The 17,494-nt window shown below is 42.1% G+C and overlaps 1 protein-coding gene across 1 annotated transcript; it reads left to right on the forward strand.

The window, feature by feature from the left end:
- Window positions 1-543: 543 nt before the first annotated feature.
- Window positions 544-16,815, forward strand: LOC101850434 (BTB/POZ domain-containing protein 7). The gene is made up of 9 exons (XM_005106888.3): window positions 544-602; window positions 4,400-5,610; window positions 6,338-6,471; window positions 7,544-7,618; window positions 8,358-8,433; window positions 10,550-10,857; window positions 12,100-12,277; window positions 13,454-13,851; window positions 14,525-16,815. Exons 2-9 carry the CDS (start codon window positions 4,452-4,454, stop codon window positions 14,675-14,677), a joined length of 2,481 nt encoding a protein of 826 aa, XP_005106945.1. The 5' UTR covers window positions 544-602; window positions 4,400-4,451; the 3' UTR covers window positions 14,678-16,815.
- The last annotated feature ends 679 nt before the right edge of the window (window positions 16,816-17,494 follow it).

Genomic DNA, 17,494 nt, shown 5'->3' on the forward strand with positions numbered 1-17,494 from the left:
GTCCTTGCGTCTATCTAATCTATTACCTCTTTTCTGGCACCCCACCCCCACCCCAGTCTATGTTATGCAGGATAAAATGCTAAAATAAGGTAAACTTTAATGGGTTACATTATTTGCTCGGTACTGATAGTGTTGCCATTCTTGACTTAGAATAATATTTCTCCCTCAACTTCACACTAAGGTTCACCCCTTCCTTTTCTGTCTCTTCAACCGTCACTGTCAGGATTGCTTTTCCTCCAGTTTCATCTTTTATTATCGTTTTTCCTCACTTACTCGCTAAATTATGACTTAAAACAAAATTAGATTGCATGGATACACAATGTATATGCTTTTATTATTCGATCAAATGACATCTTATTTTCAATTAACTTCAGCTTCATAAAAACAGATCTGCTCGGTTCTTCCTTCCTATCCACTTTCATTTCGTTTTTGCCCCCCCCCCCTCCCTTTTAAACATACAAGACAAGTCTTGTATAAGTGCATTGTACTTTCCTGGTAAAAATTTCAAATGTGCCCTCCTTTTGCCCTTTTAAATCCTGGCATGTTCAGGTTACGATCAACCAACATGGCGTCCTGTTGACTGTTGTTGTCTTCACCCCGAGGTACTGAAACAAGAAAGATGTTGTTTTAAACTCTGATATCAACACAGACGCGTTATTTTAGATGGAATATACTTAAGGAGTATAAGATGACATTCAAAAGAAAGGAGTATTTGTCTCATTTCCCAAAAGCTGGCTCTGTGTACTGTCCATCTTTGACATAAAGTTTAGTGTTTTCAACGGGGACAGCGGACAATTCTGATTCCGAGAGATTGAGAAAGTTAAGAATATCTCCATGCCATAGATCTACTCCATAGCACACTTCATTCTTCAAACACCAACCTCCCAAAGCTTAAATCTCTTAACATTCTCTCTTTAGTTTTTTATTTGTGAAATTACCCTATAATCTGTAGCGGTAAGATGAAGAATACCGGACCAGCCGACTGACTTTGCCTAGAAATCTATGTCTCGTCTCAACCTTAGGAATTCATAATTTTCCCGTTTTTAATTATATCTCTCAATGGAGAATCTCGGACTGGTAGATCTATTCATTAAAATTTTGTCAGGGCCCCTCCTCCACCCCAACCACCCGCCCCACCTACCCCACTTTCTCGTGCAATAATGTGCGAGTGGTCCGGTATTCTTCAATCTTCCCTCTGTAGCTTCAAATTCCACTTTCTAACTCCAGCCGCCAGCCGCCAGCCTACCTCAAACCTCTTCGAGGAAGACTCAGGAGGACTTCAACTTCAGTTTGAGTTCAACTGTCTACGTACAGTCTGTCTTTTTAAAACCTAGATCTAGATCTAGATCTAGATCTAGAATCTGATCCTACCTCCGTACGCACTAGATCTAGATTTAGATCTAGAACTACTCTTGCTTTGGGAGTTAGATGAAACGCAGCGCTTAGCCTACTTTACTTTAGGAGGTTTAGAGTCTAGGGTAAAACTAAATTGAAACATTCCCATACAGAAAATAGGGCGCTTTTTCGGTAGTTCCCACCCCGCGATTGCTATTCGCCGGACTTGGCCCCAATCTTGCCCCCCTGACATAGAATCTAATAAATATATGGAGGGGGGTCCTGAATTTTACCATAATTTAAAGTTTTGCAGTTGTTAGGTTTGATATATATACTTACCTCGCTGCGCATCAAATGTATAGAGAGATCTAGATCTAGATATGTAGATCTAGGCTCAAAAAAAGGGGTGGGAACTACCGAAAAAACACCGAAGGAAGGACTTCCGTAACTATGGACCACCCCAACAAACACGAAAAAGAAGAGACCCAACCCTACCCCTAGCCCTTACCTGACCACAGACCTTTACCTCCTTACCCTAACCCCTACCCTACCCCTAACCCCTCTGTTCTACTGTGTCTCAGTGTCTCATAGTGGTCGCTCGTTACGGAAGTCCTCCCGCACCGAAAATAAAAGGAGCCTTAGAAATATGAAGTGACTATTTGTCCGAACGCTCGGGAAAAAAACTTGGATCTCTATTTCTCCGAATGGTTTCCATTCTCTAAACTTTTTGGTTATTAGAGTGAGATTTAGGCGTCATCTTTCATTATAATGCTATTCTGCAAGGACTGGGAGAACAACCATTTTTTGTAGACCGGCTCTATTTCTCCGAACGCTCGGGAAAATAAACTTGAATTTTATTTCTCCAAACGGTTTCTGTTCATGAGATTTGTTGATAATTTGCGAATGGAGTGTGTGTATGTGTTTGTGTAAGGTGCGAACGGGGGGGGGGGGGGGGGGGGGGGGTGAAGTGATTTCATTTTTTTGGGGTTTACATGAAAGGATTTTAGTTTTTGCTTTAGGCTTTAGTCCTCGCAGAATGGCATAAAATGAAAGATGACGCCTAAATCTCACAAATAGCCCAAAAATCTCGAGAACGGAGACTGCTCCGAGAAATAGAGATCAAATTTATTTTCCAGAGCGTTCGGAGAAATAGTCACTTCGTTTTTTGTATCGAAGTCAATTTCTAGAGCTGTGCTAGAGATTTGTAAATGTCTGAATATTCAGATACTACACTTCAGTTGTGGTTGGGGCAACGTCCCCGGACTATACTTCATTTGTAAATGCGTTTAAAAGGTACTGCGAGAAAACAAGAGCTCGACTGGCTTCAGCAAAATCGTCCTCTAAATCGGTCATTTTGCGGTAATTTTGGTTGAAAATGAAAGAGCAACACTGCAATTCATACAATGCGATACGAGTCCCACAGTTGTATTCTCACACCGGGTGAGAATAAAATAGGGATGAGAATAACGACGCCAGCCTCGGGTGTAGGGTTAGGTCTCTTCTTTATTGTATTTGTTGGGATGGTCTCTCTTTGGAAGTCCTTCCCAATTTTAGGCTTATAGTTAATGACTATGGCAGGGAATAGACAGGATTTCGCCCTTACAATTACTATCTATATAATGACTAATTTCCCTGTCCCAGATTCTAACCCGAACCCTAACCCCCTACTACAGTAGAACAGGACTATAGCGGCACCCGCTGCAGTGGGACCTTACCGGAATCCCCCTTTTTTTTCTCTCTGTGTAAACTCAATTACCTGTGCTCAAGTGTAACGGGGCAAGGAAAGGCCCGGACTTGGATACAGCGGGAGAGATGAAGCGAGCTTTAGCTGTGGGGGTGGGGGGGTGTAGGCGGGATCCAAACAGGCAGTCAGCGGTGCGGCATTGTGGCTGGGTAATTCCAGTGATGAGTGAAGTGAGGCAGGCGGCAGAGAGAGGGATGATGCGGAGAGAGGCGTTACCTGACCCACTTCAGAAGGGATCATGTACCGTAGCCTAGATGCTCAGTATAAGTTGCAATACCACACACCCCGTGCGGCAGTTCGAAAACGTGGTAGAGTCGCCTGAGCCAGTGGTAACCCCGGAAACACGATTATTTATAGCATTGTTCTTTGCATCAGCTCCATGTATCATACATCTATACACGCGAAATTCACGGAAGAAAAAAGTATTCCGATAACTTTATCGACAGCCGAGATATTATCGAAGAAAGAGGATTGGTCGGTAGCGAGACCGAAACCCGCCGAATGGCAGCATGATTTTCCGACTCTCCGTCTGAACCAACCAACCATCAACTGTGGTACAAAGTTACTAAATCAACTCTCACGGTACCTTTGTGTGCTATCTGTTGCTTTCGGTCGTAGGATTTGGTTTTTTTAAAAGTCCCATCACACCTGACGATCTTTTTCTGCACTCTATTTGTTTTGTTTTTGATGGTTGGAGATTGGGTTCATTATGTATGACGTCTGAAAATAGATGTAGGTTGCTTGAGAGTTTTGAGAATTTTCTAGGCTTTTCTGACTTTTCAAGGCCTTTCGCCATAACCTGCTCTGATATCACTGTGTAGGATTGATTGCTTCTTGTCATTTAAAATGTGACGTGAATTCTTACTTAGTCTTGTGCATTTTTAATCTCGGAACTGATGTCAGTGATGTAGTGGGGTTTTTTTTTCTGAGTTTCTCTTTTGTCTTTCTGCTGGGATGTTGTATCCCTCATCATGGGTTGGCCCTGGCAGGCAGGGTTAAAGCCCGCCTCCTAAATGATATATATATATATATATATATATATATATATTGTGTCTATGTGGGCGTAAAGTACATAAACACATATTGATTGAATAATAGTTCAAGAATCTTTTTTTTACACCACTTTTGTTCCATGGTAGTCATTTCTGAGCTTTTCTTGTACCTTAGGATTGGTATTGTGTCAGTAATTAGATTCTCGATAAAGGAGGCAATGGGAAAATTGTAATGAATATTTATTTCCTTTAAATCTTACTGACTTCCCAGCTGTTTGATATTATTTAGAAATAAGTAAATTGAATTTTCTCCCTTTTTGAACTCCAGTGATGAATGTGAGAGCACACTAAGGGCCGGAGGAGGAAGTGACTAGTGAGACATGGGAGCCCATGCATCCATACCGGATAGGCTCCAGCCCTCGTCCCGTTCCGCATTGTCTCGTGCTTCTCACGCATATCCTGTGACTGAAGCAAGTGAAAACGGAGCCAAGGAGAAAAAGAAGAAAAGCTCAAAGTTCGCAACGCTTCGTAAGAAACTCATACGTGTTCGCCGTCATAGCAGATCTCTGGACCACGGCAAAGTGATCCGGGAGCTGTTGTCCTCGTGGTCTGTTCAAGACGTGACCTCGCTGGTGCAGGAGTATGAAGCCACCGCTGCTCTGAAGGAACTGGCCCTAGCGGCAAGCCTTGCCAGACCCTCAGCTCACTCTCTTCGGTATGACCTGTCCCGGTTGTACGACTGTAAATTCTGTACAGATGTTGATTTAATCTTCAAGAACAACTGTTTCCCTGCTCACCGAGCCATTCTTTCAGCCCGGAGCCCTTTCTTCAAAGGGCTATTGTCTCGCTACCCGGAGTTTGGGGCCCAGGTCCCCGTGAGACTGAAGACCCCTGGGGTGGATGTGGGCCTTTTTTCTGCTCTGTTGCGGTACCTGTATACAGACGAACTGGGGGGTGATGATGTCACGTTAGAAAACAATGAGTTGCTGGGCAGGCTGGCCGGGGAGTTTGGGGTTCCCAACGTTCTTGAACACGACATGAAGCTGCTACTGGACAGCACGGAACTCATCGATGCCGTTATGGTGTTTGCCTCTGACTCTGACCACTGCGACCCCATCCCTCAGGGAGGCTTTGACGGACAGGCCATGACTCAGAGCATGCACGGGCCCCAAAGGACATCTAGATTTGAGTTCCCGTGCCACAAGGCCATCATCGCCTCCCGATCGCCGTTTTTTAGAAACTTGATAAACCGCCGGGCAAAGTCTGGGGAGGAGCTGACGGAGCGGGCCCTGCGCACGCCATCCAGGATCGTCCTGGACGAATCGGTGATCCCCCGCCGCTACGCCCGGGTTCTGCTGACTGCGCTGTACCAGGACACGGTGGACATGAGCTGTGTGCTCCGGGGCAGCCCCAGCATGTGCAGCCTCAGCGAGATCCAGGCCATGGTCTCCACGGGCCGTTGTCAGATGACCGTGGTGGACGAGGCCATGGAGCTCTACCAGATTGGCCAGTTTCTGGATTCACAAGTCATTGCTCAGGGTATGTATCGACAACTCGCGCCATTTTATCTTATGTTTTGTGGTCTCAGTTCCTTGTTTCACAGACTACAGACCTTCCACAGACTACAGACCTTCCATTTTGCATAAATTTATAAAATGTTCTTGGACATGCCATTTTGTCAGATGAGTTTCATGGGTGGTTGACGGGTGCTGTGGTATGGTTGGCTCCTTCTTCGTTATTCAAACACCTGTTGTTCTTTACATCTCTCCTCTTTCTCTTTTTTTTCGTATATTACTCTCTAGTAATACCTTAATCTTTGGCACTTTTAAGACCTTTTTGTGTTGGAAATGTGGAAAAATTACTAAAACGGAAAATATGAGGATGAGTTTTCTTTTGAGTTTTGAATTACAATTCTGCAGTTGACAGTACAACCTTGTTCTTGAAGGTTAGTCAATGATCCATGAAGAAGTTTCCGTATTAAAATCATACGATTTTTTAAATTAAGTTTTCAAATCTTTGGTTTGTTAAACTAGTGTCCATTTGTTTCGCTGGATGAGGTATATTGTTTATTTTGTTCCTTTTACTGTTTTCTTAATGACCACTGTCATTCCAGTATTCAACTGACTGAAAAAGAAAGTGTCATCTTTCTGACTGAAACTGATGTCCTTATTAAAGTTCATATTTTAATCGAATAGGCTCTTCTATCCTTTTCATTTTTGGAACAATCTTGAATAAAGCATTTTGTGGTTTTTCAACTCATTTCCAGGTTGTGAAGATATTATTATAGACAACTTAACACCAGAATGCCTGATTAATGTGCTAACGTGGAGTGCAGAACCACATGGGTCCAAGTGGGTTCACCGCCAGGCCAAGGCGTACCTCACCGATGAGTTCCTTCAGGTAAAGTATTGCAATGAAATCATGAGTGGGTGGGTGTTTGGCGGGTGATCTGGTGTGGTTTGCTCCTTCTTTCCTGTAAAAAAATCTTGTTGTCTCTATCTCCCCCCCCCCCTCCTTTTTTGTGTTTGTTAGCTTTCTTGAAACACCTCTAATCTTCGGCACTTATATGACCTTATTGTGCTGCAAGTGCCGTGAGACTCTTACTAAATCTAAACCAAGAATAAATCATGCGTGGTTTTGTGTAGTCCACTGTCATATTTTTTCTGTGTGAAATGTGTCACAGTCTACATACATGTGTTTTATGGCCGAAATCCATCACGGTTGTAGCGGCAAGCCACATTTATTATCACGGATGCTTATGATGTTCTGCCATAATACGTGTTTTATTTTGCTTGATGTAAAATGGTTATTTTCTTTAAAAAAGCAAAGAAGTGGGGGTAAAGGCGAAAAAAAGTATATAAGAGAAAAAAGAATCCTCTTCTTTTTCAGAAAGTGCAAGGTACACATTCCTACACAGTCATCTCACAGCTTGAATATGTTTAGTTTGTGAATTTTTTAGTTCTTTGAACTACATTAGTGTGGGCTTGTTGATAGTTGATTTTTTTTTTTTTCGAGCCTTAAGATGGACAGGTAAATAATGTCTTGCTAGCATGACTTGTCGGTCTGGATGGTACTGTAAATCAGGTTTCGTGCTGGTCTTGTTTTTTTATTTTCCAAGACATGGAAAACTCTTGGAATTTTAGGAAATTGGCAAAAGTCTTGGAAAAACAAATTTTTGACTAGATCAATTGTAAAAATATTTCCTCGAAGTTTAGAAGGCCTGGACTTTAGGCATTTTAAATTTTAAAAATACCACACCAGACAAGAACAAATGTTCTTCCGAAATAACACGTTATTTGTCTTGGAATAAAAGAAATCTGGTCTTGAAAAGTCTTGGGAAAAATATCTCCTGCTCAGTATGAACCCTGGTAAATGCTGGACATTGGCTGTAGTGGAGGTCAACACATTGATGCAAAAGACATTGTCCCTCAGGCACGACAGTGTGGAATGAAAGTTTTGTTGTATTTCTCAGATTTCTCATTCACCCATGTTGCTGGATCTGAGCAAAGACTACTTAAAAGAAGCCTTAACGTCGGATTTCCTTCAGGTGAGTGCATTTGTATTGGTGTCGTCTCTTGTACTGGAGATTGGCAGAGTTGTGGCTGACTTGTCACATTTTCAGGGTTTGTTTTTTGTTTGTTTTTGTTTTTCTAAGGAAAGGATATGGCATTCTTCCCACCTGAAGTTGTAACTGTTCTCTCTGTTTTGTTTTTTTCTTATGAAAGAATATAATATGGCATTTTTCCCACCTGAAGTAGTAACTGTTCTTTGTTGTTGTTGGGTTTTTTTGTAAATGACAAAATGTGGCATTTTCCCCACCCCAAGTGGTACTTCTGTTGAATGAGAGGTGAATTTCTAGGTAAACAAGTATATGATCTGCTTGTCAAGTTTGCTGCCCCATCGCAAGCTAGAACAATGCTTGATCTGTCGTGAAGGACAGCAATCGATGTGCAGTGACAGTGGAAGCACGTGTCCAACAGCAGACTAAAGATTACATTGTGGCACATTTGAATAATCACACACAAATGAGAGATACGAGTAGGTTTAATAAGAGTGGAGTCATGGGGAAGTTTGTGAGGCTGAAAACATGGTGACAAAATTGTCTATTTATAGATAGGAAATAGCCTTCCTTACACTAAAATCTAGAGGTGTTTCTTCAATTTTGTTTTTACACACTAAGATTGAAAGGCGTTTCTGTAATTTTGGTTTGTACAATTTGGTAGTGTGGTGAGGAGGGATGCTTCTAGTCTTGTGTGTAATAAATAATGTGTGTGTGGTTTTTCCAGTGCGGCGAGCAAGACGTTTTGGCCTGTGTGATACGATGGGGAGAACACCAGCTGATCAAGCGCATTGAGGAGAGAGGTTTGTGACTGCTCTGGCTGTGTGGGTCAGACTGGCAGCGGAGACCGCTGAAGAAGAAACGGCTGTGGGGAAATCATCACAGACGAAACCATTCACCTTTTTCTTTTACTTATTTTTCGTGAAGCATAACAATTTACAGCCTGTCAGCCCATTTTTACGTAACCTACAAATATCAGGACACGGAAACAAAAAATAAGCTGTGGGGAATTGCTATAGAATTTTAGAATGGAGTTCGCTTAACACTTTCCCTACCACGTGCTGCATTTTGCGGCTCGTGGACCTGGCTTCACCGAGAGCCGCAAAATACGGCTCGAGTGGCTTGCTATCTATTCCAATCCAGTAATGAAAAGACACGAAGTTCTTGGCCGATCCACGCTTTCGCAATAATAGAATAGACTTCCTGTTAGCAGATACAAAAGAAAATATAGCACTGAGAGACGATTTTTAGTCATTTCAGCGCTTTTTTTTGTCCCCTTCGAAACGTAAATATGAGGGAAAAAAGCGCTACCCTGACTTCAGGATATGTCTCATGTTTTTACTTCTATATTAGGTACACATACATAACTTTCAGCATTTATTCGCATTACTTGCGGTAACGTGCCTGGGGAGTTTGAATGATGCTGCTGTTATACATTTTTAGATATGACCTTTCAAAGCTGGAAAATTGTGAAATTTATATGACATCTTCGATATTGCATAATCACTTTTAGAAACCCTAAAGTAATATAATTGGAATAAATCTCCAATATTGTATCGCCATCTGATAGATTATTTTTTAACCTTTAGTTTGATGGGCTATAAGATATGGTTTGTGTGTGTTTAGTTGGATGTTTTGACATTTTCCTTTGGCGGGGTAGAGGCGTAAATATAGGTCAGGGAAAAGCCCTGGGCCAGTGGTGGATTTTGGCCTGGAAGGAAAAGAGTTAAACCGAAATTTGCAGGACTGCCAGAGTTTTGTCGGTTTTACTGGGCTTTTGATTTATAGCGTTTGCTCGAATAGAAGGAAAAATAATGTGGGGGGTTTTATTTTCCTTTGGTTTGCTGCCGTTTTTTGTATTAACTGTGTTGGATATAAGCGGACACCGCTGTTACTGTGAAACATCTGTCAGCCAAATGCTGAGATACATGAAACATTTGTGATCAAAAGCTGCAGGCCAGTGCATTTCTTTCTCATGACAGTCAAGATGACAGAAATTTTTCTTTTCTATAGTATGTATCAAAATTTTTGCAATTTAGAAAAAATTGCTTGTGATGTGATGTATATGAAATACACCATGGATGATCCCACTGTTTTAGTAAGTTGCTGGGAGGGGGTTTTAAAAAAAAAGGTGTTTTTTTTTCGGAACGCTTTGTCTTTACATCGTCTTATTTTGGTTGTTTGTATTTTTAAAAAAGTATTCTTAAAATTTTTTGGATTAGAAATTGTGACAGCAGATTTATCATTCTGAAAGTTACAGTAATGCAGTGTTCTCAGGTCTAATATTTGTTTGGCTTTCCAAGTTTTGATGAGGGATTTATCCCAGTGTCCTATATTTTTGCCTGACCCAGAATTCATAATTCGTGCGTGAGAATATTGTTTTTTTTCTATTTGCTGCCCCAGAGCCCAACCTGCTGTCGCACAGGGCTCACAGCATGGCCAAGAAAGGGGTGAAGAAGCGCGACTTTAGATTTTTTAATTAATGAGAAATTGGACTAGTCTACTAGAGATTGATAACTCTGAAAATGAGTTACAGTAGTGCATTGTTTTCAGGTATAATATTTGTTAGGCGTTCCGAGCTGGTGGTTGGCGGGTGCTCTGGTGTGGTTTGCTCCTTCTTTCTTATCAAACGTCTATCGTCCTTATCTCCCCTCCTTCTATTTTGTGTTCGTTACTCTCTTGTAACACCTCTTAGCTTCGGCACTTATGTGACCTTATTGTGTTGCAAGTGCCGTAAAACACTTACTAAAACTAAAACAAGTTTTGATTAGGGATTTATTCCAGTATCCTATATTTTTACCTGACCGAGAATTCATAATTCATGCTAGAGAACGTTGTTTTTCTGTTCGCCTCAGAACCGAACCGTTGTTTTTCTTGTTTGCCCCAGAACCGAACCGTTGTTTTTCTTGTTTGCCCCAGAACCGAACCTGCTGTCGCACACGGCTCACAGCGTGGCCAAGAAAGGGGTGAAGAAGCGCGACCTGAACGACGCAGAGCTGCGGCAGCTGCTGTTGGAGGTGCTGGCCATGGTGCGCGTGGAGCACGTGCTGCCCACCAACAGCGAGCTCCTGGCCACGGCCGTCAAGCGGGGCCTGGTGGAGTCGCCCACCTCCAGCCTCAGCCACGAGGACGCCGTGATGCACAGAATCGGCGCCTGGACCGGTCTCACTGACCGCGGGGTGTTCCTCAAGCCCAGGCTCTTCACTCCGTACTATGAGGAAGCAAAGGTGAGGAATGAAAAGAAAAAGTCCCTCTTTACACATGGGCAGGCAAAGGTGAGGAATGAAAAGAAGAAAAAAAAGTCCCTCTTTACACATGGGTTGGCAAAGGTGAGGAATGAAAAGAAAAAAAGGTGAGGAATGAAAGAAAAATTCCCTCTTTACACATGGGCAGGCAAAGGTGAGGAATGAAAAGAAGAAAAAAAAGTCCCTCTTTACACATGGGTAGGCAAAGGTGAGGAATGAAAAGAAAAAAAGGTGAGGAATGACAAGAAAAAGTCCCCTCCACACCATATGTGGAGGTGGAGATGAGGAATTAAAAGAAGAAGTCCTTCTTTACACAGTGTTATGACGAGGCAGAGGTGAGAAATAAAAAGAAAAAGTCCTTCTTTACATCGTATTATGACGAGGCAGAGGTGAGAAATAAAAAGGAAAAGTCCTTCTTTACATCGTATTATGACGAGGCAGAGGTGAGAAATAAAAAGAAAAAGTCCCTTTTCGCACCATATGTGGAAGCAAAGGGGAAGAATGAAAGTAAAAAGTCCCTCTTCACACGATTAATGAGGTGAAAAGGTGAGAAATGGAAAATAATGTTTTTTCACACTGCATTATGAGGAGACCAAGGTGAGGAATGAAAAGTTCTTCCCTCCATACCATGTGGAGGCAAAGATGAGGAATGAGGACTCTTTTTGTTTCAGTTAGATGTACGTATATTTCGTGTCATCGGTATAGCTGACAGCAAGTGTTGCAAGTTCTGTCAAACTTTTACTCAAACAAGCAACTGTATATGTTAGGCAGCATGGTGAAATCAGGCACTCTTCAAAATCAGAGAAACAGGCATTTTTTCGCCAGTTTTGACATTTTTATCATTTTTTATTTTTTAGTTCAACCTCTTTTATGTCCATATAAAAACACCTTTCCATGTGAATTTTACTGAGAAACATTGATTAGAGGCAAAATATATGTCTTTTTAATGTTTTCAATGACTGTTTAGCTATTGGAGTTACCAAACTTTGGCGGTAATTTTTTCACTAATTTCACCACTGAAACCAGGCGACCTCACTTCCTTCAATCGCAAATATCTTGAGTTCTTTTTAGGATAGATGGATATATATTTCATTTGAAGCAAGGCAAATAAACCAGCTTTCAGATGACACCAATAACTCCACATGCCCCAAAATTGACGAGCGCCTGATTCCACTGCGTTGTGACACATATTATATGGGTTTTTTTGTACTTCTCGCTGCCCAGAACACCCTGGAGGAGATGCTGTCTCAAGGTCACGACTCCAACAGCCGCGTGCGAGCCATCCACATGTCTGCCATCCCGGACACGCTGTACATGTTGGAGGAGCGCGATGTACAGCTGCCCCTGCCCTACTCAGGATCGCCCGTCTCTACCGTCGACATCATCGCCGGAACTATACCTGGTGAGGCTCAAAACAAACTTCAGTCATTCCGGTGTGTCCTACTTGACGTTTTATATTTATAGCAAAAGGAAGTGAAATGAACAATATGCCTACATGGAGAGATAGTACGTTGAAAATGTTGATAACTCAAAGACATGGGAGAACACACCAGTCGAAACAAACATCAGTCATTCCGGCGTGTCCTACTTGATAACATTTTATTTATAACAAAAGGAAGTGAAATGAACGATATGCCTACATGAAGAGATAGTACGTTGAAAGTGTTGATAACTCAAAGACAAGGGAGAACACACTGAGATTCCCCTGTGCGTTTTGCGTCACTAACTAGTGCGGGCACACCAGATGACACCTGTCACAAGTAGATCCCATCTCTGAGCGAGGAGAAGGGGTTGAAGGGAATTTTTTTTTGTAGGCGAAGTGTTCAAGCGCTTTTATAAATTACTCTGCCGCCTATGTCTGCAATGTTTTTCTCATTTACCATTTTAATGCTTTATTTGTCTGCCATGTATTTTATGTTTTCATTTTGGGTGAATTTATTCATTTAGGGTTAGCCTTTTCAAGAATTTTAGAATAAATTTATTTACACTGTAATTGTTTGTTACGTTATGTATTGTTATAAATTTTGTTTATTGGTGGGGTTTTTTTTTATGTTCTCATTTAAGAAAACATTTGTCTTTCAAAGTAAATTCCATGTGTCTCATCAATGCCTAAGTATAAAAATAATTTGTCCGTAAAAGTTCCGTACTAATAAAATGCTGAGTGTGTCTCAGCTGTGTTGGAGAAAATGCTTAGTGTCTGAACACTGGCTTTCTCTGAAGAACAAAAAGAATGATATATCTCAACTGTGTCTTGATAGTTTTGGTAAAGATAATACTGTCTAGCACGCACATAGCGAAGTCTGTGGGATGCGGAATCTTTTCATGATATGCAAATTTCACTTTGGACATGCTTTTTTAGGTACAAAGAAAATATGTGTATATAAGGGAAAAAAAAGTTTTGACCTGAAAATCCGTTGGCAATGTACGCGCTTGACTGGACTGTGCATCACATCTGTACAGCGCATTGAGCACTTCTCCGTGTAAATTCGCTATATAAATGCAATTTATTATTATTGTTGAATCTCAGTGTGGGAAATGCCATGTGTGAATGTGTGTGTGTGTCTGTGTCTGTCGACAGTGCCCGACAGGACCACGTTTGTCAAGATGCTGGAGCGAGAGCAGGAGCTGATGCAGGGCAAGGTGGCCCAGAAGGTGGGCTCGCTCCCCTGCTGCGACAAGCGCTCGCTGGCCATCAACGCCTCGCTCAGCCTCCAGCTGCGGGTGGTGCGAGAGTTTGGGCTGCCCGACAGCGCGGTGGAGGTGCTGCAGAACAGCCAGTATTACTACACCAGCGGCAGCCACCGCCGGAGGCACTTCCACCACCCGGCCTGTCGACAGCCGCAGCTGCAGCAACAACAGCAGCAGCAGCAGCAGCAACAGCAGCAGCAGTACCCCCCACCGCAGCACCTTCAACTCCGCTTCCAGGACAGCCCCGACAGAAATCTCCGGCCGCGGTTGTCCTACAGCGCGGCAGAGGTTTGTGCAGACTCCTTTTTTTTTTTCTTTCACTTAAACTCATTCAGTGCTGAGCGCTCCAGCAGTGAACTCCCCTCACATACTGGGCAATTTTGTTATGGCAAGATGAAATTAGGTCTACCCAGGAATATCAATCAAAACTAGTGGGTGGTTGGCAGGTGCTCTGGTGTGGTGTGCTCCTTCTTTCCTATAAAAAATCTATCGTCTCTATCTCCCCTCCTTCTTTTTTTGTGTTTCTTACTCTCTTGTAACACCTTTAATCTTCGGCACTTATATGACCTTAATGTGTTGCAAGTGCCGTAAAACTCTTATTAAAATTAAAAATCAAAACTAGCGGGCTCACTGGCTGTTTCAACAGAAAAAATGTCTCCTTGACCTTTCCCATAATGCATCACGATTAGTTCAGATAACTTGGTATGGACTAGATAGAGTAATTCTTTCTATAAAAAGTGAACGAGGCTGGACGCGAGAATACTCATCGCTAGTATGTGGTATGATGATTCCTTCCACTTTTTTTCACTACTGCTATTTTCCTATAAAAATAATAATAGATAGCATTTGTGTAGCGCAAATTCCCGCTCAACAGCAAACTCTATGCTCGTCTATTATCTGCCAAATGTGGATGTTATTTTTGCTGGCTCACGAGCTAACTCGTCTCCGCTCTCTTCTTCAGCACGAGCCCTGCAGCTCCAGCGCTCTGAGTGACGTGATGCCCGACATCGCCATGGCAACCGCCATGCTGTCACCGGTGCACATGCACGAGGAAACCATGGAGCTGGACATAGGGGACGGTAGCATGGAGAGACACGCCACGCTCTACATCTGAGACACACGACACATTCTACATCTGAGACACATTCTATATCTGAGAAATGACACATTCTGCATCTGAGACACATTCTACATCTGAGACACACTACATTCTACATCTGAGACACAATGCACCCTTCATCTGAGACAAGCCACATTCTACATTTGAAGCACGATACATTCTACATCTGAAGACACACTACATTCTACATCTGAGACGCACTACATTCTACATCTGAGACACACTACATTCTACATCTGAAGACACACTACATTCTACATCTGAAGACACGATACATTCATCTGAGACGAGCCACATTCTACATCGGAGACATGACGCACTCTACATGTGAAAGACACGAAATGCTCCGTATCTAAAAGACACACGAGAGAGACAGGTTGTACTCTACGTTTGAGAGATACAGTATTCTCTACATTTGAAAGCTGGTTGCATTTCTATTCTAAAGGCTGGTATCGACTTTTCTGAAGGCTGGTATGGGCTGTTCTTAAGGGTGCAAGTCTGCGAACCATTTTCATGACCTTTCAACGTTCAACAGAAGCGGGCTAGAAGATCTGAGGATTGGAACAAATTTTCTAATCGTATCTTCTGAATTATTTTTTTTTTATCCGAATGTTTAAAAGTTGAATTTCTTTTCTACATAGTTGGTACCGCTCTTGAGGTCCCAATAGTGAGAGGAACAGTGGCTGTGATGGGAGGTTGCTGCGTTGGCTGGATATATTGTCTGTAGTTCTATATATTGACAACCTTTACATACAAAGTGATCAAATCTGTACAGGTACCGTTGAGTCTGCTTAGCTTTTAATTTTCTTATTTGAACCTTGTGTTTTGTTAGCACACAGCAGAGGCTGGTTTACGCACCAGTATATATAGTATATACTGTATATATATACTGGGGAAGATTCACAGGTTGGTGTGCCCAGTGTAAAGTCGCAGTCAGGGGTAACCATTTCTTTTTTGGTACCCAAGAACCCAAAGAAAGCTGGTTTATTACTGTGTTATCACACTGCTGAGGCTGGTTTGGCCACAAGTTGTACACCAGACCTGTCAAGTACTCCGATAAAATCGAAGCCCTCTCTATTTTTTGTTCCCCCCCCCCCCCCCCCGCTCATCAGAGAACCCTGGTAAAATTTGCTTTTATCTGAGATTTTTTTCCCCCCTGAATTTCTTTTCCGTCTTGCCCTAGGCGACATTGTAAATGACGTGAAAATACAAGGGGGGTTGCGTGTACTTGCAGTAGGCTACATGTTTATTTGCCACAGTTGGTTCATTACATAACCCTGAGATTCCGATTATTTTTTAAAGATGAACTCAGTCCTATTTTTTAGAAGGATTTTGAGGAAAACTCTGATTTTTTTGTTTTTTTGTCGTGGAGTAGTTGGCAGGTCTGCTTGCACTGATTTGTGCCACCACATTCTGTGAAAACCGAACAGGTGAATGTGAAGGTGAATGTCGTCCTTAACTCTAACACTGGTCAGAGTTGTACTCTAGTTTTGTACATTGTGTTGGTATAGCTCTGGACTCTGAGGCTGGACGACTTTCTTTCTACTTCAGCGTTTGGGTCAAGATAAAAATACAAAAGTGGGAAGACATGGAATAACATCAAGAGGCTAGCCCAGGATAGAGAAAGGTGGAAGGTGTTTGTCCTAGGCCTGTGTTTGTCCGTGGCCTATACCCTGGTGCAGGGTGAGAAAGGCAATGATGATGATGATTAATACAAAAGTGAGAAAGAAACCTACTTGTTATTGTTTGTCAGGAGATTGAGCCTGTGTTTGGATGTGCATCCTCAGCTTTCCCCTGTTTAAGCCTAGAGATAGTGTAATGAAGCAGTGGTGACTGTGGGCTCAGTGTGTACCTGCCAGCAAGGTTGTTGGTTTTATTTTTTTTCCATTTTCAGAGAATGAATCGATACTGATTTATTTTACTTTTTTGTTGCTTTCAATTTTTTTCTCAGAAGTTTAATGAACTGATATAATGATTAATGCTACATGTACGGTTTTATCAGGATGGAATTAATTATTTTGCTTTTTCGTGGACTTTTGGTCAATGTTTATGATATTAGAGGCTTAACTGAAACTCCCAAAGTTTCGCCATTTTCTCATGATACTGTCAAATTTATTGATCTCAGAAGGTTACTGTGTTATGTGTTGCTGTCGAGACATTGATGGTGTATGTATGTGTCGTGTGTGTTTGTGCAGGGCTGTGTGTCTCTCTCAACAGCTGTTGCCTAACCAACACGGGGGGGGGATTCACAGGTTTGTGCGCTGAGTGTAAAGTCGCAGTCAGGGCCGAAGATTTCTTTTTAGGGTACCCAAAATCCCGAAGGTCGACGGACTGAAATTAGCTTCATTGTCTTTTATGTTCTGAGAATGTGCTGGCACTAGAGACAGAGTGTATAGACACAGTTAATGGGACTCTAACGGGGGAACCGTCTATCGTCCTTATCTCCCCTTCTTTTTTTTTGTGTTTGTTCCTCTCGTGTAACACCTCTAATCTTCTGACGTTGGTATGACCTTATGCAGTTGCGAGTGCCGTAAAACCTCTACTAAAAGTACTGAAACTAACCGGGTAACCACCAAATTAGATTCACAAACTCTTTTTGGTTTTAAATTATGTTGTTCACAGTTGTGATTAAAATTCATTGTTTTATCTTGTAAAAATAAGCACCCTGTACAAAATGATGAGCTATTCTGGAAGATAACAGGAACAAAACTACGGGGGGTTTTTTCTTTCACTTTTCTGAAAATGGATGCTCTTGCAAATGCGTGGTTGTAGTTGGACAAGGATGATGTATGAGGACGCTCTTGCACATAT

This window comes from Aplysia californica, unplaced genomic scaffold (assembly GCF_000002075.1).
Source record: "Aplysia californica isolate F4 #8 unplaced genomic scaffold, AplCal3.0 scaffold00561, whole genome shotgun sequence".
Lineage (NCBI taxonomy): Eukaryota > Metazoa > Mollusca > Gastropoda > Aplysiida > Aplysiidae > Aplysia > Aplysia californica.